At 37.8% G+C, this 24,990-nt stretch overlaps 1 protein-coding gene across 9 annotated transcripts in view; it reads right to left on the bottom strand.

Annotated features, from left to right (window-relative positions):
- Positions 1-796: 796 nt before the first annotated feature.
- NCOA2 (nuclear receptor coactivator 2) overlaps positions 797-24,990 on the bottom strand; it is a 133,308-nt gene continuing 109,114 nt past the window's right edge. For 4 of the 9 annotated variants that reach the window (XM_034429944.3, XM_034429945.2, XM_034429948.2 and 1 more), the window contains exons 12-23: positions 18,275-18,485; positions 16,951-17,157; positions 16,145-16,360; positions 15,651-15,780; positions 13,455-13,647; positions 12,441-12,722; positions 10,509-10,598; positions 9,312-9,537; positions 8,160-8,337; positions 7,612-7,810; positions 6,172-6,261; positions 797-4,381 (exon numbers count right to left, since the gene is read on the bottom strand). In XM_034429944.3, coding sequence (XP_034285835.1) covers positions 4,370-4,381; positions 6,172-6,261; positions 7,612-7,810; positions 8,160-8,337; positions 9,312-9,537; positions 10,509-10,598; positions 12,441-12,722; positions 13,455-13,647; positions 15,651-15,780; positions 16,145-16,360; positions 16,951-17,157; positions 18,275-18,485 — 2,034 coding nt within the window. In that variant the 3' untranslated portion in view covers positions 797-4,369. The remainder of the gene's footprint in view (positions 4,382-6,171; positions 6,262-7,611; positions 7,811-8,159; positions 8,338-9,311; positions 9,538-10,508; positions 10,599-12,440; positions 12,723-13,454; positions 13,648-15,650; positions 15,781-16,144; positions 16,361-16,950; positions 17,158-18,274; positions 18,486-24,990) is intronic. The other 5 variants (XM_034429952.3, XM_087890666.1, XM_034429951.3 and 2 more) reach the window with 3 other exon arrangements.

Raw genomic sequence — 24,990 nt, forward strand, 5'->3', positions numbered from 1 at the left:
TGTGCCTTTTAATGCCAATTAAATTCAAACAAGAACATTCATGACAGGTTCTGAACACATCTAGCGATTGTCCAGTTGATGGACAGATCACCCTTCAAGTTTTTCTTGTGTGCATTAAACAATAGTTAAAAGGGAAGATGACAGAAGGAGGTTAGGAAGAAAGGGAAGGCTATTTTAGTAGGCTATATTATTAATTATGAAAATGCCACCTATACAGGTAAGTCCTCAACTTATGAATACAATTGAGCCCACAATTTATGTTGTTGAGAAATTTGTGGAGTTTTTCCCTATTTTTCTTGCCACATTTGTTAAGTGAATCACTGCAGTTGTTATATTAATAACACAGTTGTTAAGTGAATCTGGTTTCCTCATTGACTTTGGTCACAAAAGGGGATCACATGATTCCAGGACACTGTGAATGTCATAAATATGAGTCAATTGTTAACCATCTGAATGTAAATCACAGGACCATAGGGATGCTACAGTAGTCATAAGTGCGAAAAATGGTCATAAGTCACATTTTTCAGTGTCATTTTAACTATGAACTGTCACTAAATGAATTGTTTTAAGTCAAGGACTTCCCAAGGCATACATTACAGCATTCCATTACTATTCAATGTCAAGATTCAATTACTGGTTGTTGATGCTTACAGCCAAGATGTTGAGGCTACAAAGGTAGTGATTAGGATTCAGTATGGTTCCCACTCAACTATTTATGAATAGAAATTTGTTTAACCATTCTGGTACCAGCTGTCAACACACACAAAAGGCACAACAAAAGAAATATTGCTATATCTAAAACCATGTAAAACCCGAAGGCATTAAAATTTATTAAATGATGCAATAACTGAATTCTTTATTTACAATAGCATTATTTAACATCAAATAAGCAAATAGCATCAGCAAAGCAATATTAACTTGCATAAATGTATTTAAAATTTCTCTGAATATATCTACCTTTGCATAAACTGCTCACACTAGAAATACAAACATCAATGCAGGTGAACAAAGTGATGTTCAAAGTTAACTCAGTCTTGAAAATAAATCACAACCTGAAAACACTGTAAGCTTTCTCCTGAAGAACCATAGTTTATATATTGCTTAGTTTTACCCTTGTATAATCTTTTCATATACACACACTCATACACATCTCAGATGTAACTTCATGAGGAACTGTACAAATAAAACTCACGAATGACCAAAAGGAAAAAAGTCAATGTTTGAAGTAATCTGTCCATCATCTCTACTCAACGACTGAAAGCTAAGTGATGATGCGCTTATTCCAAAATTGTACACAATTCACTATACAAATATAATACATCAGACAGCTATGTAGGAATATACAAGACTTAAAAACAGATCTAAGGCATTATGCTAGATTTTAGCATTTTGAGGTTCTTGCACATAGCTTTTACCTGTAGTAAGAAACTTAAAAGATTTTGTTTTAGTCTACAAAGAAACACCAGGGAGAAAAAATCTAATTAAAAACCAAAGCCACTACAGTAATTTTGTTTTGTGCAGAGAATGCTTTTGCTCTTAGGCAGCAATACTACCATACAAATACTAGAAAACTTTAAAGTCACACCAACAATTAATGGCTTAAATTGCATTTCAAAACTGATTGTGTATCTTTGGGTTTTGCAAGTAGAGCTGAACTATCTTTTCATGTGTTAAGCCCATATGAACTCTGTTTTTTTAAAAATACAGATTAAAAATGCTTTGTATAAATGGCAAAAAGCATTGCTTTTAGTTAATACAGACCAATATAAAGACTGGGAGAGGGGCAATCTTTTAAGTTTGAGAAATATTTGAAATAACTAGTGAAATGTTGAACAAGATGTTTATTATCAGCTTACCTGGACGTGAATGAATGGTTCTTTGCCCTGTAGAATTATCTATCTATTTTTCTGTCTTAATACATCTTGCTTTTTCACACTTTTGTATGAGAGAACACTGAAGTTCCAACCTAAATCCAATTACTATCTTTAGCAATTTTATTTACTGAATAAGAAATACTGCTTATAAAAAAATTAAAACAACTGACTTGGCATCATTACTGTTGTACCTAGTGTGAATGTTATATTCAGAAAATGCTTAAACCCACTGCCTTTAATTAATTTAAAATGTAAGGAAAAATCAGTGATTCCCTGGACATTGCTGATAATACAAACACTTCATTTTATACTCAGTTGAAATTATCACTAGTCGGTGCTAATATACTTTGAATTGGGTCTTATTTAAAATAATTTATTTGCCTACTACTAAAGCATGATTGAAAAATAATCCGCTTCAAAACTATTTTTCTCATCCAATTTAGAATGAATAGTTTGATCCCTTTAATCTTCCGATAATGCGTATTCATATGGTATTCATATTCTCTCAATAATATAGAGCTCAGGGCTGACATTTTTTTATTTCCACCAGATGGCTCAGATGTTTGAATAAGTAACTTTTGAGTCTGGTGACTAGTGAGATATACAGTTTTCCCCTCTAAGGGGTAAGAAAGCCACTCAACAGGAAACAGATAATTTGAAATGCATTCTATATATTCCATAACATGTTCTTTTCAGTACTCTATGAAAGTCAACTCCTTTGAATATTTAAACTCTCATTGCAAGCAAACACCAGGTTTCAAGATAACAAGCTTTCTATTTCCAAGGACATGAATATTGACAGAGAAAATATAAAATGCATTGCATTTTAAGTAACATTAAAATTTGAATTACAGGTATGAAAGTATAGATTAAGTGGAACAGAAGAACAGGAGGTCGAAAACAATCAGTTTCCTGATATTTCAAGTCCTCAAAAACTGATGTCAGCTTATATTAAAAGAATACTCAGACCACAGCCGGTAAGAGTATAACAACTTTCAGCAGTGGTCTGCTGAACAACAGTTTTGCTAAGATTATTACGAAAGAATATAAACATACAAAAAAAGTCAAGAATTGGCTCCTACACTGGCTGCATATAAGGTTAGATAAATGACTTATGAGCAGAATTGCATTTAGAAAAAGAAGTCTCAAGCTTACAAATTAGGTCTAATCAAGGCATTGTAATCCTTTACAAAACACATTTTTGTCCCCAGGAGACACGCACAGTTATGAAGATATCTAATTTAATACTGAAGTACCTCATTTGGAAATCAACTCCACAACATGTATATACCTCACAAAATTATACAGTTAAAACACTAAAATCTTCAACTTAAATTATTGCTTGTTTACATAGAAACTGTTTTGTATGTACCTTACAAAACTTCCTCAAAGTCCACACTGCTTCAAAATAATTGAACACATGATGGTTACTTCTGTAGTGATATCTGCTATAGCTTAAGTCATTGTTTTCCCTAAATATGGAAATGGGAAAGTAGAAAATTTATTGTTTAAATCAGATGCCTTTGGCTCTGATATCATGCCTCAATCCTGCCACTTCCATCACCAAGAAATGCACCTTTGTTCAAATGAAATTATTCAGCAACTAATTTACCTGCAACCTAGAACTTAGGTAACAGATCTAGGACCATGATGGGGCTTATATTTTTATCTAACCTATCAGAAAGTCCAAGTGAAGGCAGGAGAACAGGGATACTAAGATTAGTTAATTTTAAGGAAGCCGAAATCAACATGTGAACTTAAATTCTGTGACTGACTCATGATTTTATCCCAAAGTGATTAAAAAAGCTTTAAAAGCCCTCTCAGAAGATGTTATAACCCACTTAAACATTTAAAATTACTCAAATAGATTTAGATCTATTCAAAACCAAGTAAATTTGTTTTGTAGAATAGCATATCTAGCCACTAGATTAGATACCTATTCCCCGCATTTTATCATCTGTCACTCTGGAATTCATAATTTGGTCTCTTCCCTACTTCACAGAGTGTCCTAATACAAACCATTGATTTCCAGATGAAACAAAATCCTTTGCACTTGACTGTGTAGCTAAGGAAAACAAAACAAAAAAAGCCCAAATAAAAATCTAAATCTAAAACAGAACAGAATGAGATCATGGTTGGTTTTTCTTAAATACATACATTTAAATACATTCAATCTGACACGTTTTATGAAAACTGGCTATCAACATTTACTTTGCAGGAGAGATCTAAGTTGCACTAAGGTGAATGCAGTGAACAGGCTGAGCAATTGTCTGTACGCTAGCTTCAGACTGTCAAAGAAGAGACTGCTCTTCCACCATGAAAGGTTTTATGTCACTCAAGAATGACGCTCTTCTGTTTGCAGCACTCAATTCTCATTTCTCCAGTTGACGTGCTGGCAGAAAAGTTGGAGCAGACAAACACAGGCAGCTCTTCAAACTAGCAAGTAGTTCAGAATGGGAAACCCAATCAATTGAAGACAGAGCCAATCTTCAGGGTCAGCAATATTTCTGTAAAAGAAAGCAAGAACATTTATAATTATTCAATTAAGCGTACACTTTTATCTTTTGCTGACTTTGAATAATTAGAACAAAACGAGAGCTTTTTAGGCCGATGTAAGATATAATAAGGAACAATCTTCAAACTCCATCGATCGATGATAGAATACATGACTGAATGAAAACCTAGAAGCGTAAAATTAATACTAAAATCAACAAACAAATGCTTAATGAAAACAATGTTATCCTTTTTGCAAAGATCCTGGTATTATCCAAAATCCATCAATAAAAGTGTATTATCTGATTGGACCCAGAATTTGTGTCTTCTCGTTTGCCTGCCTATAGAACAAGCATCCCATGCCCCAAAATCAGCTGTCTGAAATCCTGCCACCCTTTAGGAATGCCTAGAAGATCTGGTTTTCGCCTTAGACACTGGGACATGTTGACATTAACTGGTGTAGCATGAATATACGGGTGCCAAGTTTGATTACAATGTTATGTAATTTTTTAAATAAATGATGCTTTTGTATTGTGATTTGTTTTAACCTTGTTAGCTACTAAAGTCACTCTGTGAGGAGGTGGCCATATAAATTAAATGAATAAATAAATAACCAAATAAAAAATTATCTAATACTGAATAGAGGGCAAACTCAATCTACAAGAAACTGCATTTCATAGCCTGTGGAGGTCATGCAGGAGAACTCCGTAAGATGGAGAGCAGCATCGTTATAGAAGAATTTTTCAGCAGATCTTAAGAACCAGAAAGGTTTTTAATAGGATGTTCAGCCCTTCAAATAGTCCTTAGCATACATACGTGTTAAACTTTTGAGCATGTATCATATTTACATATATATGTCTTCCACTGTCTCCAGGAGTTTGCCCAAATTCATGTTCATTGCATCAATGACACTATCTAACCATCTCACCCTCTGCTGTCCCTTTCTCCTTTTGCCTTCAACCTTTCCCAACATCAGGGTGTTTTCCATGAGCCTTCTCTTCTCATTTGGTGGCCAAAGTATTTGAACTTCAGCTTCAATATCTGTCCTTCCAGATAACAGTCAAGATTGACTGATTTGATCTCTTCTCTAATACCAAGAATCAAAAAGTATAGTTCTTCAGGCATTGTCTACCTGATCTTAAGACTACTCACCATTTCAACTGTGTATTCATTAGGGATATTATTTAAGTCATACTGGAATGGTCTAGTGGTTTTCCCTACTTTCTTCAATTTAAGCCTGAATGTTGCAATAAGAAGCTCATGATCTGAGCCACAGTTAGTTTTTACTGACTGTATAGAGCTTCTCTATTTTTGGCTGCAAAGTACATAATCAATCTTTTTTCAGTATTGACTATCTGGTGATGTCCATATGTACTACGTATTATGTAGTCACCTCTTGGGCTGGAAAAAGTTTTTGCTATGGCCAGCATGTTCTCTTGACGAAACTCTATTAGCCTTCATCCAGGAAATAATTGAACTTAATTTAAAACAGGAAATGGACAACTTTACATTTCAGGGCTGTATCAGTTCATGAGCACCTTTTAGCTCACTCCGAATAGGACTATTGAAAACGGACAGCAGTTTCCAGCCCTTTGTAGTAGCAATTTCATAAAAAGATCTAGAACAGGCATAACGAGACTTAACTCCAGGGACAGGTCATAAAGAAAATCATGCTATTAACCATTTGGATAGCTACCAATTATGGTCCTTAGACCTTCAACAAACTTAAGTGAAGCTAAGGTCAACTAAAATTAGTCACTCTAATTGAGCTAATGTCACAGTTGGAATATTTATTACTTCATACCCGTGATGCATCTCCCTCCTGCTTTATCATGTCCATTCCAGGTAGTTGATTTGGAAAAAGACTGCCTCCTCTCATCGCAGGATCACTGACCTGAAAAAGGACAATGTTTTAATTCAGTCACAGAAACAAAAGACTTAACAAATCACAACCTTCACTCATACCTTTCCTTTTAATAAAATACTGCCACTGATAGTTGAGCAATCTATTTTAGTACCATGCCTATCTTTGAATCTTTTTCTCTTTCTTACAACACATTATTATCTGATTGCATAATTTGCTGACTTATCCTACTGTCAGTTTGCTACTTTGAAAGGGAAGACAGCAAACAGAGGTAGATTGAAAAATGAGTGTATAATAAAATAAAGCTTTATTGTAACTGACTCAAAAATGTTTCATAGAGATATAACTTTGTCAGAGGCTTGAGAAAAATGATATTTTTGACACTGACACTATTTCACAAGACCCCAAAGACCTGGTTTTGCCAACCGGCCTGGGAACCATTGATTGTTTGTTGTCACCAAGGGGATGGTGGATTATTGTTTTATTGTTTATCCCTTTTTATATTGGATTTTTTTATTGTTTGTAGGCTGCCAGAATCACTGAGAGTGAGTAACTGGTCATGTAAATCCAATAAACAAACAAACAAACAAACAAACATGCTTACAGCACACTAAAAGCATGGCTAGAACACAACATATTAAATAAATTAAACAAAGGGATCACACTGGAATTACCATGAACACTTGCCCTTTTAGAGTAGAACAGCATAGAAAAATCAGTAATAAAACTGAACAATCATTAATTTAACTACAATTTATAAACAGAGAAGGACATTAAAGGTATATAGTTTAAGATGACAGTTGGATTCAGTCAAAAAACAGAGCCAGAAGTAGATTATGTAATACTTTTAACTACAGAGGGATGGAAGGAGGTTGATTCAAATCCCCATTTTTCTACTAAACTGTATTTTCTTGGTCTCAACTTGAATTTCAATAAGTCAGTCGAAATAAGCCAACTGGCCCAGGTCATGTAATTATCCTCCAATGTTTTGTGAGTATAATGCTCTAAAATCTCACTCAGTATGGGCAATGTATAGATCTTGCATCTCAGTGGAGAAAGGGGTTACATGTCACTGTTCCCTGCTTGCCACCCACTCTTTTTTCTTTCTGACATCATATTTTCTAATTCCCAAGCAGAAGCATGCCAGGAAAAGAACAAGTAGATCTTCCTTGGGGCATGGATTGCAGTTGCCCATCTGTGACTTCGATGGAGTGCTAAATATTTGGAAAATTCACTATACTGCACATCTAGAACAAGAATGAGCTATTCCTGAAATCCATACTTTTAATATAACCAGTATGATTTATAATACAACATTAGCAACATATTTTGATGTTAAAAGTAAATCTAATCTTAAATATGCCAGGCTGAGATTCTCACCTGCTCAGGACCCATGGAGGGCAACCCTGATGTAGGCACAGAGGTTGCAGAGGTCATGCTGATCTGCCCTGTCATCTGGTTCATGTTGTTCAACCCAGCACTATTGGCCACCATGGACACATTGATGTTCATGTTGTTATTGTAAATGCTGGTATTTGCTTGCTGCCCAAAGTGTGGTGGAGATTGTTGTGAAAACATGCTACAGGATAAAATACAATGGCCATGTCAGAATCAGAAAGATATACTTATAGGACTCACATATTCCTGAACTCTTTAAAGAATCACCTATGTGCTTGGATGCATATAAGTAACTCTTCCAATAACAAAAGCTGATCCATCCTTTTGTTTAATCAGAATCTCTTTATCTGTTTTTCAGTCAAATGAAACTCTGATCATATTATAGGAGAGAGCAAGATTACAGATAATTCTAAAAGGCTCCCATTGTAAGGTAGTTGGTGAGTAGAGTGTACAAAGAAATTATGTGACAGTAATTCAAACCAGGTGGTTATAAAATGCAGCAAAAATATTTTCTGAATCTTGAAACGTACCTATTTCCACCAATATTGCCTTGCCCCCATCCATTTATCTCTGTAGGGGACTGATAGGCAGGATTGGCCTGAGTTTGCTGTATCAAAGGATTCTGAGAATGAGCCATTCTTGGAGACATCAGGGGACTCTGGGGAGTGGTAGCTCCAGTGAAGCCTGGATCAGGCTGCTGATTGATTCCTAGAAAAGATAATAGGAACTTCAATCATGTTTACAGGACAATTAAGACTACATGCCGTAATACAAAATGTCCATTATGGATTCATCTATTTGAAAAGGATTCAATGAACAATAACAAAGCTTTCTATTGTTCCTTACTGTTGCTTTCCTATCATATATACTGCAGAGGTTGCTTACTGTTTTAATTTGCCCTCATTGTGATCAATAGCATGCAGTGACATCTGCTGGAGATATTTATTTGACTGTATTCAAGAAGAATTTTCCAAAAAGAAACCCCCTCTTCCAGGGGCTGATGCCTACATATTATGTAAAAAATAGACTGAGAAATCAAGTAATACCCAAACAATCTCATTAAATAAGTGAAAATGTCACTATGACAAACAAGGTGTTGGTATCCAATGCTTAATACCATAAACAACATGTAAAAACCATTCAAACTCATGTATACTTTTAGAGTTGCCATTTCATAGAAATCATTTGTTGAAGAAATGAATACCCTTTTATTTTGATTTTAACTTAGGTTTCCAAATTTGAAAAATCAGTTGTTTTCCCCAAGATGTGATATTGGGGCAATATAAAAGTAGATTAGATAGATAGATAGATAGATCAATAGATAGATAGAATGATAGAACGATAGAACGATAGATAGAACGATAGAACGATAGAACGATAGAACGATAGAACGATAGAACGATAGAACGATAGAACGATAGATAGATAGATAGATAGATAGATAGATAGATAAAGATAGACAGGCAGGCAGGCAGGCAGGCAGGCATAATTTTCAAAAGGCTTGCAAGGTAAAATATCTCTTTGCGCTCCTCATTCCACAATTATGTTCCAGACTCTCAGTGAGCTAGCTTAATCTAATAGTCTTCCTTGCAATTATAAGATAAAAACTATGATCTAAAGAAGAAACCGAAACCCTGTAGGCAGTAAAATCTGATGAAAAATAATAAAAAAAAGCCCAATACCATAATTTGGAGGAAATGGAAACTGCTGGGTGTTTGTCTGGGGAATCCGTGGGTTGCTCATGGTTGCTGGTATTCCCCCAGAGGCCACCATACTTGGCGTCATATTCATACTCTGGCCGCGCATCATCAGGGTTCTCTGTTGAACTTGGTGCATCTGTCTATGCCTCAGGTGTTGGCTTAGTATCTCTCTTTGCCTCTGGGCCAACATTTGAGAATTAATATTTCCCTACCAAGAAAGCAAAATGTTTATCAGTGTAAGTAGCTGAAGTCATTTTCAGAGTCTGATTTACCACATGCCAGATGAGAGTTTTGAAGACATACATGATAAATATGTTGCTGATATGCAATTGAACAAAGTAAGTAAAGCCGATTCATATTAAGACTAGCTCTCAAACTGTTGTTTGAAAATAAATTCTAAAAAATCTAAGAAAATCAGTTGCATCTTGTATCTCATAAATAAATGTCTCGATTAAAAAGGTGTGTGTGGGTGTGTGCGCAAATATTTCTTAGTATTTCTATTTTGTTTTTACTTATTAAAATACCGGTGGATTCACTGAAATATTCCATGGGAAGGACACTCTGTTTAAAATTATGTCAAGGAAATGTTTTTCACATGGTTTGCATTGTAATTGGTTCTAGTTATGTTTTAAGAATTTGAAGCAAACATTCTAAACTGCAAAATATCTTGTCTTAGTGAAATGGCCTTTGAGGTGTGGACTGCTTTACGTGTTTGGAGAGTACTGCATGCTTGAAACAGTGTGTCTCATGCATAGAACAGAGCTGTTTTAAGCTATAGAACACTTGCAAAACACTCAAAATAGCCCATTTTGCATTAGAAGCAGCTGTTTAACAGTCAAACATTTGTTTAGAACATTCTGTGTTCCAAATAATGCACTCTAAAATGTAAATTATTCAGTTAAAGACATTTTGTCTTTAGTCACTATTCAAGCTGGTCTTGAATTTAAAATATTCTCTTATAAGGAAGGATGATCTAGGTAAGATAGTCCACATACAAGTTCAATAAATAAATAAATACTTCATTTTTTCCCTATCCAGTGACCTGCAATATTTCTGAAGAGAAATTTAGGGAAATAAGCTGATTTAATGGCTTCATACAATACTAGAACATATGGTGCAGTTGCAGAAATAATGAAACATATAGAATAAAAATCTATAGAAAAGAAAAATTGGCAGTACCTGTTCCCTCACCTGTGTAGGTACTCCAGGTCTTAGAGACAGGTTCATACCGGAAACATTGCCAATCTGATTGATCAATGGCTGGCGATTCTAGGTTAAAAAAAACAACCAGATACATATATACACACGATAAGAATAAGAAATGGATTTTTTGAAATTGCCATTTCAATAAAACACCATAATTACTGGTATATCATATTTTGTTGTGCAGCTCAATCAACAGCACTCAGTGATAGACATGTAACACATAAGGTAGTGTTCTGTCCCCGTTGCACGCACACACACAAACAGACAGCCAGGAGTTAATGAATCAAACAGTCAGGAATTCCTTTAAGATAACAGACTTCGCAGCGACCCATGAACTACCTGCCAAGACATTTTACTCACTAAGGGGGTTTTTTTCTCCTCAGTCCGATATACCAAATTAATTCCACAAAGCAAAGAATTGTCAAAGTCCAGTCTGAAGAAATTCAAAAAGAGATTCTAACAGGGTTCTAGAAACACGATATGACTTCTGAGCTTTTCAATTTGTCCGTCACAAGGCCTGAATAGCCGACAGACCCCCTTTTATCCCTTGTGGGGTGTTGTCCAGTGACTCAGTTCAATCTCTGGCCCGCCCACGCCTCTTTCTCTGCTGTGCGCGCTTATCCTTCCGATGCTGTCTGGGATCCAGCCAAAACTCATCCCCTCGCTCTCTATCTGTGGCTGCTCCGAAATGCCTTGCTCCTGGCACTTCGGAGGAAACCTAAGGCATTGCCAGAGAGGAGGGTCCTGGAGAGGGAGGCCTTGCCAAATCCTCTCCTTCACCTTCTGAGTCCTCTCCCTCTGTTAGGACAGGCTCGGGGGTCGGAGTCACAACAGGTAGTCTTCGGTTTAGGACAAGATTAGGTCTAGAGTTTCCACTGCTAAATAATGCAGCTGTAAAGTGAGATTGTATTGTTTAGCAATAGCAAGCTCTGCAGTCCCAGTTGCCATCATTAATTGAATCCCACAATCATTAGGCAATTTAATTTCCTGCTGGCTTCCTGAAACCAAAGTCTATGGGGAAGCTGGTAGGAAGTTGCAAGTCCCAGACCTGTAGGCAGGTAAGTAGCTGCTGCTGGGTGGGAGACAGAGCAAGGGAGTCGGCAGAAGTGTGGGGGAGGGTGGGAGAAGGTGCGCAACAGGGGTATCATGGGTGTGCAAGAGGCATCTTAGGGAGGGACAAGGAGGGTGAACAGAAGCACTGCATGGATTGGGTGCATGAGGGAGGTACTGTGTGAGTTGGGGACAATGCATGAGTGGCCAGCAGGAATACAGAAGGCTGGGGGAAGTGTGCAAGTGGGGGAGACTTACCCCAATACCTTGCAATTTTTCCTGCTTTTCTTTGACTTTCTAGGGAAGGTGGCATGGAACTGGTGATTATGTGATCACAGGGTACTTGGCAACCAGTCACAAGTGTGAAAGGGTTACCAAACACCCAGATTGTGATCAAGTGGCCATGGGGGTGGTGAGGATCAGTTGTAACCACCATTCCTTCAGTAACTTTGCAGGGTTGCTGAACCAATGGTTTAAGTTGAGGAAAACCCAGAAAAAAATGCTGGAAAAATGGATTTGCCATCTGGAGGGAAAGAAATGTTCTTTTGTTCTGTATACTATTCTTAAATTCAAGCAAGTGCTCTGATGTAATATCTTACAACTTATGAACAGAAATACTTCTGGCTATTTCTAAAAAATGAAAGTAATATATGCCCTATGGTTTACAAGGTTAAACCACTTTAGCTTTGAAGACATATAAAAGAAATGAATACTCTGGATAAAAATAAATAAATAAATAAATAGCATCAGAAAAAGAACATTTACAGATAGGGTCACATTTAATTCATATATAGTGAAATATTTTAGAAGACATTGAGAATCATGGTGCTGGTCAAAGAAACAAAAAATGTGTACCTGCTGTGCTTGAAGCCGATGCTGCAACTGCAATCTCAGCTGATTGGGAGGGTTTTGCACTAGACCAGTAGGCCTCAGACCAGGCCTAGGTTGCATCCGTAGTGCTGCATAACCTGGCCGCTGTGCCATTGGGTGAAAGTTTGGGTCCTGCAGTGGTGTGTAATTGCCTTGGGCCATTTGAGCCTGAGATGCATATTGTTGTGTGAAAACTGGTGCCTTTTGTTCTAGAATGATGTTTGGTTCCTGGTTTGAGAATGATTCTGGATCTACTCCTTGGGTCTGCTGAAGAATAAAAGCAGAAAAATATATATAAAGGTTTGGAGCCCACATATGTAGAGAACATGGAGAAACATAGCGGAGACACAACTGTGACAGAATTCTAAGCAGCCTATGGTTAAAAGTGATACATATAGGTTCATTCTCCCCCCCCCCTTTTTTTCTGTAATGTATCTTGTCTAATACTTATTTTCTCTGCTGAAGCCTTTTCTAGCAATTCATAATGTATAAATAATAATACATATATAATAATAAATAAATAAATAATAAATATATCAAATATATTTTAATTAAAATATTTCTGGACAGTTCCCCATTAAAAATTTGTTAATATAACAATATCACAAACGAAAGAGCGCATACTAGCTGGGAAAGGTCAACATAAAAAGAGGTGAGGGTTTTTTTTTTTTTACAAAAAAATATTTAAAATACGTATTTGCTTGCTGATGTTTCACAAAAAAACACTCACTGAGCAGGTGTCACTTCCAGCAATCAAGAAGCCATGATGAAAAAGAGACAAACCATCGGCCCTCATTCCCCATATTGTCATTACAATAACAATCATATTGGAGGACATGAAGCGTATTGTCAACATTACCTGGCGTAGCTCTGTACAGCAGAGGGGGAATGGTGTTTGAAACAAGGAAATAATTTTCATATAGTTGATTTCAAGAAGCTTAAGTCCAGGACCCAGAAAGTTTGCACATACACTTTTAGAAATATCCAATATAGCAATACCTGGCTGACAAGTTCTGGTATCCCAAGAGCTCTATCGATTTCCTCTAGACCATCAAAATTCCTTAGTGCCATATAAAGCTGATCAAGGAGAGTTCCTTCATCACTTGGAGACTCAGAGGCAGGATGCTGACACATCAAGTCATCTGGAGAGCCTACAAATGGTTGCCTACAAAGGGCACAGCTTGATGAGCAACTTGAGGGGGCAAAAACATTTACTCTTTAGACATTCCAAATTAACAGGATGTTATATACATTAGGTGTGCTAGTTTGTTAGGCAGATAAGTTGAAAGCAAACTCAATAATTCTCTAGAACTCAATATGTCTATCTAGAGCATACTTAAAATGGCAAAATACTTTTCATCATGATCTTTCTCCCCCCCCCTCTCTCTCTCAGACACACACACACACACACACACACACACACACACACACACACTAATACCCCCTTTTTTCTAAACTTCTCAGGAAGTGAGAAGAAAAATTGCTATTGATTTGGAATTTTGTATTACAATGATTTACAACAATAAATTTTGTTCATATTTATGACAATGTATTCAATTTGATAGCTTAATTTTATAATAAGCTACATAACTTCTAACAGCCCTAATCAAATCATTTAAATTTGTGAATGCAGGAGTTTGCTTCTCATTTTTTTTTAAAAAAACAATCTACTGAAACGGAGTAATATTTTATCATAAAAGGAGATGAAATCTAGTTAGTCCTAAAATAGAGATCAGCAAATAATAAAAAGCAGTTGCTAGTGTGATCATATATACAAAATCATATACATATTAAATGCTGAACAAGTTATAGTCATTATATAAATCCTCTGTTCATGAAATTCATAAATAAATTGCTGATGTGAAGCAATCACTACTGAGTTGTACTCAATGCTGTCCAATGAAAGCCAATGACAGAACAGAACTGGGAACACGTACAGGAAAAAAGGAAGATGATCGTATCTGTTGCACAAATGGAAATCTATCCGTGGGCTGTCAGACTCCTGAATGCGAAATAACATCACAACTATGTAGTACAATGGACTTGCAGGGCTGGTGCAACGTGTAACATGTTTAAACTGGTGCAACAGCACAGGGTGTTTGTTAATATGATTTATTGGGTTAGGGATTTTTCTGTCTTCACTGTGAGTTGTATTGTATTTTGGGGAGTGCACTGAGGGAACTCCACCAATCTCATTGTACATGTTGTGCAGTGACAATAAAGGTTATTACTATTACTATCTACTGAAGTTATTCCTTAGCTATCATATACTGTATTATTGCCCATTGCTTAATAAAAATTGTAACTTTTTAGTTATAACATAAATTACATCTTCAGCAACAGATATGAGATATGGTAAAATCTAGGGGCAGTATCACCACACTGTTCCCAATTGCTCAAAGCAGTTTGAAGCTGACCATTGATCAACTCCACTGTTACTAACCTTAAAATCTGAAAATATTAATAGACAATCTGCTTTTCCATTCAGCTGTGCAATGACACAACATGAAGTTTTAACATTCAGTCAGTGCCACAACCAGAGCTTAACTGACTGTTGCATGCATTTGTTAGATTATTGCCAATAGATAAATAAATACATCTAAATACCCTCCAGAAGAGCTCATTTTTTTAAAAAAAGGTAAAACAGGATTGCCTAACATACTGATCCTGGTATAATTTTTAAAAATGAATAATACATTAAAATTTGTAATCTCAAACTTAATCAAATTCAATTCAAATTCAATGTACTTGTCTCTCTCATCCTGTTGGAAATGGCACCTTCTTTGCACTAGTCTAGCTAAAGAGGTCATGTTGAGCCATCTGCCTGGGAAGATGATGTGGAAAGGATGATGCGCAGGTGTAGCCTTAAGTTGCCAACCCCCTTCTACTCTGCCAATCATTTGTCACAGTCTAGGAATAGCCTTGGCTCAGTCAAAGGATGTTTGCTGTCTTTTTTGTGTAGCAAGTAGTAATAATAAGAACAATCACTGAAACAACTGTAGTTCCTTTCCCTATGTTCATTTATTTATAAAAACATTTTAATTTAATTGTGGAGTCCAACGAACAGTACCAAGGCAGTTCAAAAAGAAACAGAACAAATTAAATAAAGCAAACATAAATAAATAAATACAAAACAGTTAAGTATCAGCAGGTATTTACAATGATTCAACACTGATTCTTAAGTAAAAGGCTTACCGGTTCTGAGTACTAAATGATGCCTGATCAATAGGCAATATACTGTCAGGCCAAGGAGCAGTCTGATTGGGAGGGGCTTGCTGTTGGGTATATTGAGGAGCTCCCATATTCATCTCCAGTTCTGAACCGCCTGAAGAACAACCATAACAAATAAAATTTCACTGGAATTACAGGTGTTGCAGAAGACCAACAATCTGCTGCTTATTGTATATATTTCCCTGAACATTATATATGAGTATTTTTACATAAACTTGGATTGGATTAGTCAGAGACAAATTCAATTCAAATAAGGCTGCTTCAAAAGAAAATAAAAATATGTTCTTATATAATCAGCACATTATGCAAAAACATTCAAGCATATCCTTTGTCTACTGTATAATTGAACTCCCACAGCTGCATTTGTATCTAATTAAAATGTACTTGTCATCCCTGCTAATATCATAATATTCGGTATCTGCTGAAACTGTGCAGACTATGACTGGACTCCACCTTACCCATATTCATAACTTGAGATTGTAACATTTGTCTTGGAACAGCTTGACTGTTAGGTCTCAAGGGAAGGCTGGATGTGGGGTTACGTATCATGCCTCCTTGGATTGGCCTGTTCATGGCACTTGTTGTTGCAGCACAAGTCACTCTCACAGCAGCAGCTTGGCTACCCCAGTCTCCTGATGACATAGCAGGCCGAGGAGTATTACCAGCAATCATTCCTATTAAAACAGACACACGTTTATGATGAACTATGGCTTGAACCCAGTGCTAAACTGTTTTTAATGCCACTTTTACAATCAGCTCATAAGTCAAGCGATAAGAATCAAGAATGTTTTTAAAAGTAGCAATTGGCATTGATGCAACATCTCTGCCCCTCTGCCAGTTTAGAGCTATGGATAGGTACCTGAGCATATTTCTTCACAAATACGTGCTCCAAAAATAATTCAATAAAATATGCACTCTTATAATTAGAAAAACTAGAGTTCCTTGTGTTATCAGATTAACTTGATCAGATCCCAAATAATTCAGGCAGAATTTATTTCTGAATAAACATCCTTAGGCTTATACTTTAAAAGTACAATATTATAGCAAAACCAGTCCCGTGAAAATACATCTATCTGAACTCAGTGAAATTCTCCTGAAAATAAAAATACACAGCATTGGTAATGGTCTCATGATCCAATTCAACATATTTTATGCTGGTTTTAGGGTACTGCTGGGGTAAGTGATCCTTGTAGTCAGTCAGATGCCTGTTATTGCTATATTAGAAGCAATGTGTTATCACAGAAATAACAAAGTATTTTTTTACCTGGATTATTATTCCCAAGGTTTCCTTGATTTCCCATCATTCCTTGACTACCCAACATGCTGGGTTGAGGTATCACTGAATATGGACTATTGTTTCTTATGGGCGGAAAAGTCGCAGCACCTGGTGGGTTTTGCAAAGCGATGTCAAGCTGCAAGTTCTGGTTCGGCAACATCCTTCCCAACTGCGCTTGTCTTGCATTGGTAAAAGCTGAACAATGGGGGGAGATGAAAAGGGAAAAACTGAGAGCTTTGAAAGTTACATTATAAATATACACCATTAAGTTATTTTCAAATTAATTTAAAAACTATGTTTCAAAAACAAATGCAGATATTTACAGACATTTAACAAAAGTTATTTTTAGACTTTCAGGTGAATCCATAGATAATTTAAAACTAAATGAAAAGTTCCACCACCTACTCTGCCTAACGTCCATAATTCAGCTGGATATTCCTGCACTGATTTCTGACTTGGTAATCTTTTACAAAATTGTTTTCATTCTCAGCCTCTGTCTTGATACAATATTAATCTTGTCATTTAATAAAATACTGCATTTAATATGAATGAGGCGTAATAGAAATTACAACAATTTCTCCAAGACCTGACTTGTATGGATTAAAAGCATATCCTCATAGCACTAACTCTGGATTTCATGCAACAGAGAAAAGTAAAAAATATGTTTGATTATTCCTTCCTTGGCCACTTAAGTAATAGTCTCATCTGATGAGTTTCCCTTTAGAGCTAAGATGGGAATTCTTTTTTCTTAAACTGTGACACAATTATGTTTTATGGATTAGTACATTTAAAGAAACACTTTTATTTTTCTGCCTTGGTAAGAATTGAGCTTATAGCATGTAGCTCTTCAGTTATTTCATTGTACAGTGCAAGTCATAACCATGTGGTAATCTCACAGATTAGTGATGGAAATAAAATACGTTTTTTAAAATTTTGTTTTTGTTTACTTTAATGTCATTGCATCTCGTACAATGAAATTAAATGCCATCTTCAGTGTACATTGTAATTATAAAAATAAAACACAAACACACATCCTTCACACTCTATACAACTGAATTGAAAATAAAACTTTCAATAAAATGAAAAGCTATTTATTTATTTCTAAGTCAAACAAAATTCTATTACGATAGTTGGAAGATTTCACCATGCTGTGATTTTATAAGGAAAACAGCAGATGGTGCTGTTTGTTCACTGAAGACTTATAAAGCATAGCAACAATCTGAAACTGGCATAGTGGCTTTTGAAAAGATTCATTTCTTTTGCAACAATACTATTATCTGTATCTAAAACCTGATAAATAGTTCAGACTCACTGCTCTGAGAGATCCTTCCTGTGGGTTTCTGGGATCCAACAGGTGTGCCAGGACTATTGTCACCTGTAATCTGCATGAGGTCATTGATGATGGCTTGTTTGTCAACTGATCCTGCTGAAGCAACTGGTCGGTTGTCTGGGAAAAGTTGTGACAACTGGCTATTCTGTAGATCATCTAGAATTTCTTCCAGGTTATCAAGCTCGCTGCCAGGCTTTCATGAAATTTGAAAAGAAAACACATATTTTTCATAGGTCTTTTAATCTGGGCTAGAACAAAATACTAGGGAACAGAATCAATACCTCTAGCATAGAAAACACCCATTGGGATATCTGAAATCTGTTCCTGAAAAGAAAGAGATTAACTTGTGTCTCACTTAAACTAGTCAGGGGACACACCAGGACACACATAACCCTTTAGTGTTCCTTATCATGGTGCCTTCTGGAACTACAAAATAGGCCAAAATATAGCTCTCTTATAAAATGAACTAGTAAAATTCCCTGTCTGTAGTTTAGCCATGGATTGGCAGAGAGATGTCTCCAAGGGGGGAGAGGATGCAGATTTCCATGGATGTAACAAAGAATCTTTGTTCAACAGAAATCAACACTCTGTCATTACTGTAATTCTGCTTGGTTATAACAGGACCAAAAATGTTCTATGTAATAGTTACTTCCACATGGTTAAAAACATTTCACGTTTCATCTGAACTTTCAATCACTGACAGAAAAATGTGAACCATTTAAAGAAATGAAGAAAAAAGAAAATATAATAAGAGAACTTTTGCGGCTGGAAACGTGTAAATTGAACCAATGTACTACTGCTCAACATGTAATAAATTTAAGAATGGGGGGAAAAAAACCTAGGCCGAGAAGTTTAGAGAAATACTTCCAAATTTGCAAAGGAGCAGGAAGTCACATAGTATTTAGTAAACCTAGGTTAAATAGGCAATAATCCACTTAAATCCAACAAAATAGGTATAATAGGTATATGGTATATGGAACAGGGAGGCCACTGTTCCTCAGACAGCCGGTTGTGAGACCCTCCTTGTGAAGTGGGGTCATGGGGTTCAGAGGGGTTTGCTGATCACGTACCTGGCTCCCTGCTACGTGGCAGCAGCCCTGCCCGAGCTACTCAATGTTATCGCCGCGGTGGCGGTTGATACCCCCAGACTTATGGTCATGGGGGATTTCAACCTGCCGTCCGTGGGTGAGATGTCTGAGGTGGCTCGGGAGTTCATGGCTTCCATGACGGCTATGGATCTGACCCAACTAATTCATGGCCCTACGCACATGGGGGGAAACACACTGGACCTGATTTTTGTCTCTGGACAGTGGCTGAGTGATCTCGAGATAGGGGATATAGTCATCGAGCCCTTGTCATGGTCAGATCACTCTCTCCTTCGCCTTGACCTTCGAACCGCTGCACCCCGCCGCAGGGAGGCGGAACCGATGAGATGGTACCGCCCCAGGCGCCTGATGGAACCTGATAGGTTCCAGATGGAGCTTGGGCCAATTCCTGAGGTTCTGGCTCACGCCTCGACTGGAGACCTAGTGGCCGCCTGGGATAGGGCGGCCGCTGGAGCTCTGGATCGAGTCGTGCCTTTGCGGCCTCTGACCCGGCGTCGATCTCACCTGGCTCCTTGGTTTACTGAGGAGCTGAGGGAGATGAAGCGCCGGAAAAGACGCCTAGAGAGTAGTTGGAGGGCCAGTCGTACTGAATCTGACCGGACACTGGTAAGATCTCATATTAAGAATTACCTAGTGGCAATAAAAGCAGCAAAATGCACTTATCTTGCTGCTCTTATTGCGTCATCAGATAACCGCCCAGCCGCCCTGTTTAGGGTGACCCGCTCCCTGCTCCACCAGGAAGCGAGGGAGGACCCCTTGGAGGGAAGAGCCGAGGATTTTGCTCAGTATCTGTATGACAAAATCACTCAGATTCGGGAAGATCTGGACTCCGACTGGGTAGATCCAGATGACGGGGGCAGGTCCTGAGAATGTTGTCTGGGATGAGTTTGATTCTGTGACCCCTGAGGATGTGGACAGGATTCTGGGTAGACTGAATGCGACCACATGTTTGTTGGACCCGTGCCCCTCCTGGTTAGTGCTGGCTTCCCGGGAGGTGACGCGAGGCTGGCTCCAGGGGATTATAAATGCTTCATTGGGCGAGGGTGTCTTTCCCGCCGCCTTGAAAGAGGCGGTGGTGAGACCTCTCCTCAAGAAGCCTTCCCTGGACCCGGCAACATTGGCTAACTATCGTCCAGTCTCCAACCTTCGCTTTGTGGCGAAGGTTGTTGAGAGTGTGGTTGCACGACAGCTTCCCCAGTACCTGGATGAAACGACGTATCTAGATCCATTCCAGTCGGGTTTCAGGCCTGGGTACAGCACGGAAACGGCATTGGTTGTGTTGGTGGATGATCTCTGGAGGGCTCGGGACAGAGGTTGTTCCTCTGTCCTGGTCCTATTAGATCTCTCAGCGGCTTTTGATACCATCGACCATGGTATCATGCTGCACCGGTTGGAAGAGTTGGGGGTGGGAGGCACCGTATTACGGTGGTTCTCCTCCTTTCTCTCCGACCGGTCGCAGTCTGTGTTGACAGGGGGGCAGAGGTCGACCCCGAGGCCCCTTATATGTGGGGTGCCACAAGGATCGGTCCTCTCGCCCCTTCTGTTCAACATTTATGTGAAGCCGCTGGGCGAGATCATCCGTGGTTTCGGGGTGGAGTACCATCAGTACGCTGATGACACCCAGCTGTACATCTCCACCCCAGACCACCCCAACGATGCCCTTGAAGTGATGTCCCGGTGTCTGGAGGCCGTACGGATCTGGATGGGGAGAAACAGGCTCAGGCTCAACCCATCCAAGACCGAGTGGCTGTGGTTTCCGACATCCCGATATAGTCAGCTGGTGCCATCACTGACTATTGGGGGCGAAGCATTGGCCCCCACGGAGAGGGTTCGCAACTTGGGTGTCCTCCTGGATTCACGGCTGTCTTTAGAAGAGCACTTGACGGCCGTGACCGGGAGGATTTTTCATCAGGTCCGCCTGATTCGCCAGTTGCGTCCCTTTCTGGATTGGGACTCGTTACGCACGGTCACTCATGCCCTCATCACCTCCCGTTTGGACTATTGTAACGCTCTCTACATGGGGCTCCCCTTGAGGAGCACTCGGAGGCTCCAACTGGTGCAGAGTGCGGCCGCGCGGGTAGTGATGGGAGCGACGTGGCGCTCCCATGTAACGCCTCTCCTGCGTGAGCTGCACTGGCTCCCGGTGGTCTTCCGAGTGCGCTTCAAGGTCTTGGTTATCACCTTCAGAGCGCTCCATGGCTTAGGACCTGGCTATTTACGGGACCGCCTGCTGCCACCAATAGCCTCCCACCAACCAGTACGCTCCCATAGAGAGGGGCTCCTCCGGGTGCCGTCGGCCAAACAATGTCGACTGGCGGTCCCCAGGGGGAGAGCCTTCTCTGTGGGGGCACTTACGATCTGGAACGAGCTCCCCCCGGAGATACGGAGGATTCCAGATCTGCGTACCTTCCGTCGCGCGCTTAAGACGTTTTTATTCCATCAAGCTGGCCTGACCTAAACTTTTCCTCTTTTTAAATGGAATTTTAAATTTGGTTTTAATTTATTGGGGTTTTAAAATGTCTCAGCCAAATTTATTTAATTAGTTTTATTTCTATTTTAAATTTTGTATCTATATGTTTTATTTATGGCTGTTCACCGCCCTGAGTCCTTCGGGAGTAGGGCGGTATACAAATTTAATAAAATGAAATGAAATGAAATGGTAATAAATCTGAGTATTTCATAACTTTGCATACTATCTCAGAATAGTGTTGGAGCCTCGTTTCAAATGGAGGATAGTACTATGGCATAGTAATCGTTGTGCTTCTTTTGCAACACCATCACTTGTAGCATGTTAGTTCCCTTACACATGTTACTACCATGCCCTCAATTTATAAGTAATAATTTTAAAGGATTGGGCTTCAACAGTCCCATCCTCCAAATATGAGTTCTACCCGCTTTAGAAATGACACAGTACAAGCAAGCCAGAGAACAAGAAACTGTGCTTTACAATACTTCAAAAATCACCAAACCAAATGCTGTGAGAAACCTTTCTTTTATTTCCTTCCATGATAGAATGGCTGACAAAGTATGTTCATACACCTAGAATCCTGAAATAGGATTGGGAGGCCATGAAGCTCCCTTGGTAATTGGGCTACTTGAGACTTCTCAGGTTAATTTGTGGACAGAAAACCGAATATATAAATTGGGGGTGAGGTGAATCATATCCCTAGAGAATGGGTATAGAACAGGCTGGAAATATAAACAAACAAAGCAAGCAAATAATCAACCACATGTAGTAAAGGAGATTGGTATAAAAAGTAAAGTGACAACAATGGATTACACATAAGAAATACCACATACTGGAAAAATAATTCTTTGAAAAATAAAGATAATTAAAGGTTACTAATATATAGTTGAAATGTTGAAAATGTTGAAAACATTTTCTCTGAACATTTCCTTTTCATTTACCTTTTGTTTTTACAATGTTAAATAATATTAATTAAAAATGTAAAAGATGATTATGTTAAGAATGAGTAATTCCTACAAATGCATACATAAAAGCAATAAATATAGTAAAGGAATTGCTTCTTGTGCTCTCATGCTATACCCAGACCTTGACTAGGAAGGAGTGACAAATCAGCAGGCCAATAATCCAAAGTTTACTCAAATGCTAGTTTGAAAACACTTGGGCAGCAAGGCTGGAAAAACCTGCCAGAAATTTTTAGGAGCTTTATTTAGAGAAGATAATGTCTGGACTAGTGGCCAGTGTCAGCATAACCAGAATAAATTATGCTTTTGTGTATTTTTTTCTGGTGTTCTTTACCTAGTGGAACTGCAGAACAAATTGATAAATGTAAAAAAATCCATCAAACAAAACAAGTCACCTTTGGAAGATTAAAATTCTTGTTTCGAAATACGATATTTAAACAGGTTTTTTTGCAATGTCTTCAACACTTAAGAAGCAGACATTTCCACTGCTGGTCTGTTCCATGAGTGTTCCATTATGACTCAGACTTTTTCAAAAGAGCTTTTGCCATTCAAACATATATTAAGCTAGGACTTTCCTAAGTAATGCGCATCATTTTTCTCTTGTACACACATATCACACTGATCATATCTGACCCAACTGCAAAGTCTAGAGAAATTCTCTAGAATTTTTTATTGATTGCTGGAAATATTCCCATCTTAATTTTGGGTGGAGGTAGGAAATGCAATATTGGGTTACTGCCAAACACTCAAGTATCTCATAGTGTTTAGACAAACCTAACCAGTTTTTCTATATAGCATACCTTTCAGAATGCATAGTGATAGCTAGTAAATGGAATGGAGACAGGGAAATGTATGATAATGCTGCTTTTACTAGATGAGTGTTATGTGGAAAATTTGATAGTGGACAGCGTTTCAAAGTATCATAGCTAAATATTACCAGCCCAATCTGAATAATGAGGTAAGCATCTTCTATGGAAGATACTTTCCTGTTTTGTTAAGAATTGTTCTCAAGCAGTTCCAGCCTTAACGTTTTCCAACAAATTATGTAGCAGCTGAAGAAACAGGAGAAATGGTCACCTGTATTTTCTCTCTTAAATTTATTGTTCATGAGCATTGTCAGATATATAACTCTGATAAAATTATGTGAAATAAGGGGATCAACTTTAGGGATATTCGTTAAAGTCCCATGCAAGTTCCTAGGCTTGAACATGGCAAGTTCTAGACCTGAACCTTGGTTAAAAATTGCTCTGATTACTATGAATACTGAAGTTCATAGTCCTTGAATAGGTACATTGATCCACCTGATTCATCACAGCTTTTCATGTAGTTGCTGCACTGTTTCCAAATTCATCTTTTTAGTTTACAATCACTTATATATATCAAAGATTATGTAGGTAAAACCTGTCACTTGTATTTGCCATGTAATCCATAAGAAAATAAACTACATCAGAAACTTTGTGCTGCTTTACTACCTTTTTTAAACTTATCTGTCAAAAATTAAACTGCAGAGAGAACAATTACGAAAAATCATTTTTTTTTCTATTCTGCTTAGAATAAAGTATACACTGTGCCAGCTTTTTTTCTTTCTTTTTCTTTTATGTCTTCAATGACTTTGCGTAAGTATTGGAGGGAGAGCTGGGTTAATAGTTTCTCTCTGATATTTTGCTATAATTATTTGTACTAGTAGAATATTATAACAGAGTTTTTTCACCAAAGAATGTTTAAAAGAATGTACAAGGATGCAGGCAATAAAATCTGTACCAACAATGTGGAAATGAAATGACGAAGCTCAAGGACAACATAAATTATACTACTACTGTAGAAACATGGTATTCATTTTGCAGAGTTTTAAGAGGCAAAGTAAAAGCAAGTTCTGTAAACCAAGCAAATTACTTTTGAGCTATAGAGAAGAAAATGTATCCAGAAATTAAGAACATTGTTTCTTATAGAAAAACTTATTGCAAACACAAAGAACCCAAAACTTTCAAATACATTTGGATCATGTTTCCTATGAAAATGAGACTTTTATATAAATCTTGATTTGTACACTTTCTAATTAGTCTTTGCATAGAAGCATCCACAAGTTTAGGTATTTTATGTTCAGAACACTTTGCATTTAATTTTGCATTTTTTTCCGAACAGTACTTTGCTTCCTGCTCAATT

This window comes from Pantherophis guttatus, chromosome 3, assembly GCF_059756535.1.
Source record: "Pantherophis guttatus breed Tessera chromosome 3, ASM5975653v1, whole genome shotgun sequence".
Classification (NCBI taxonomy): domain Eukaryota; kingdom Metazoa; phylum Chordata; class Lepidosauria; order Squamata; family Colubridae; genus Pantherophis; species Pantherophis guttatus.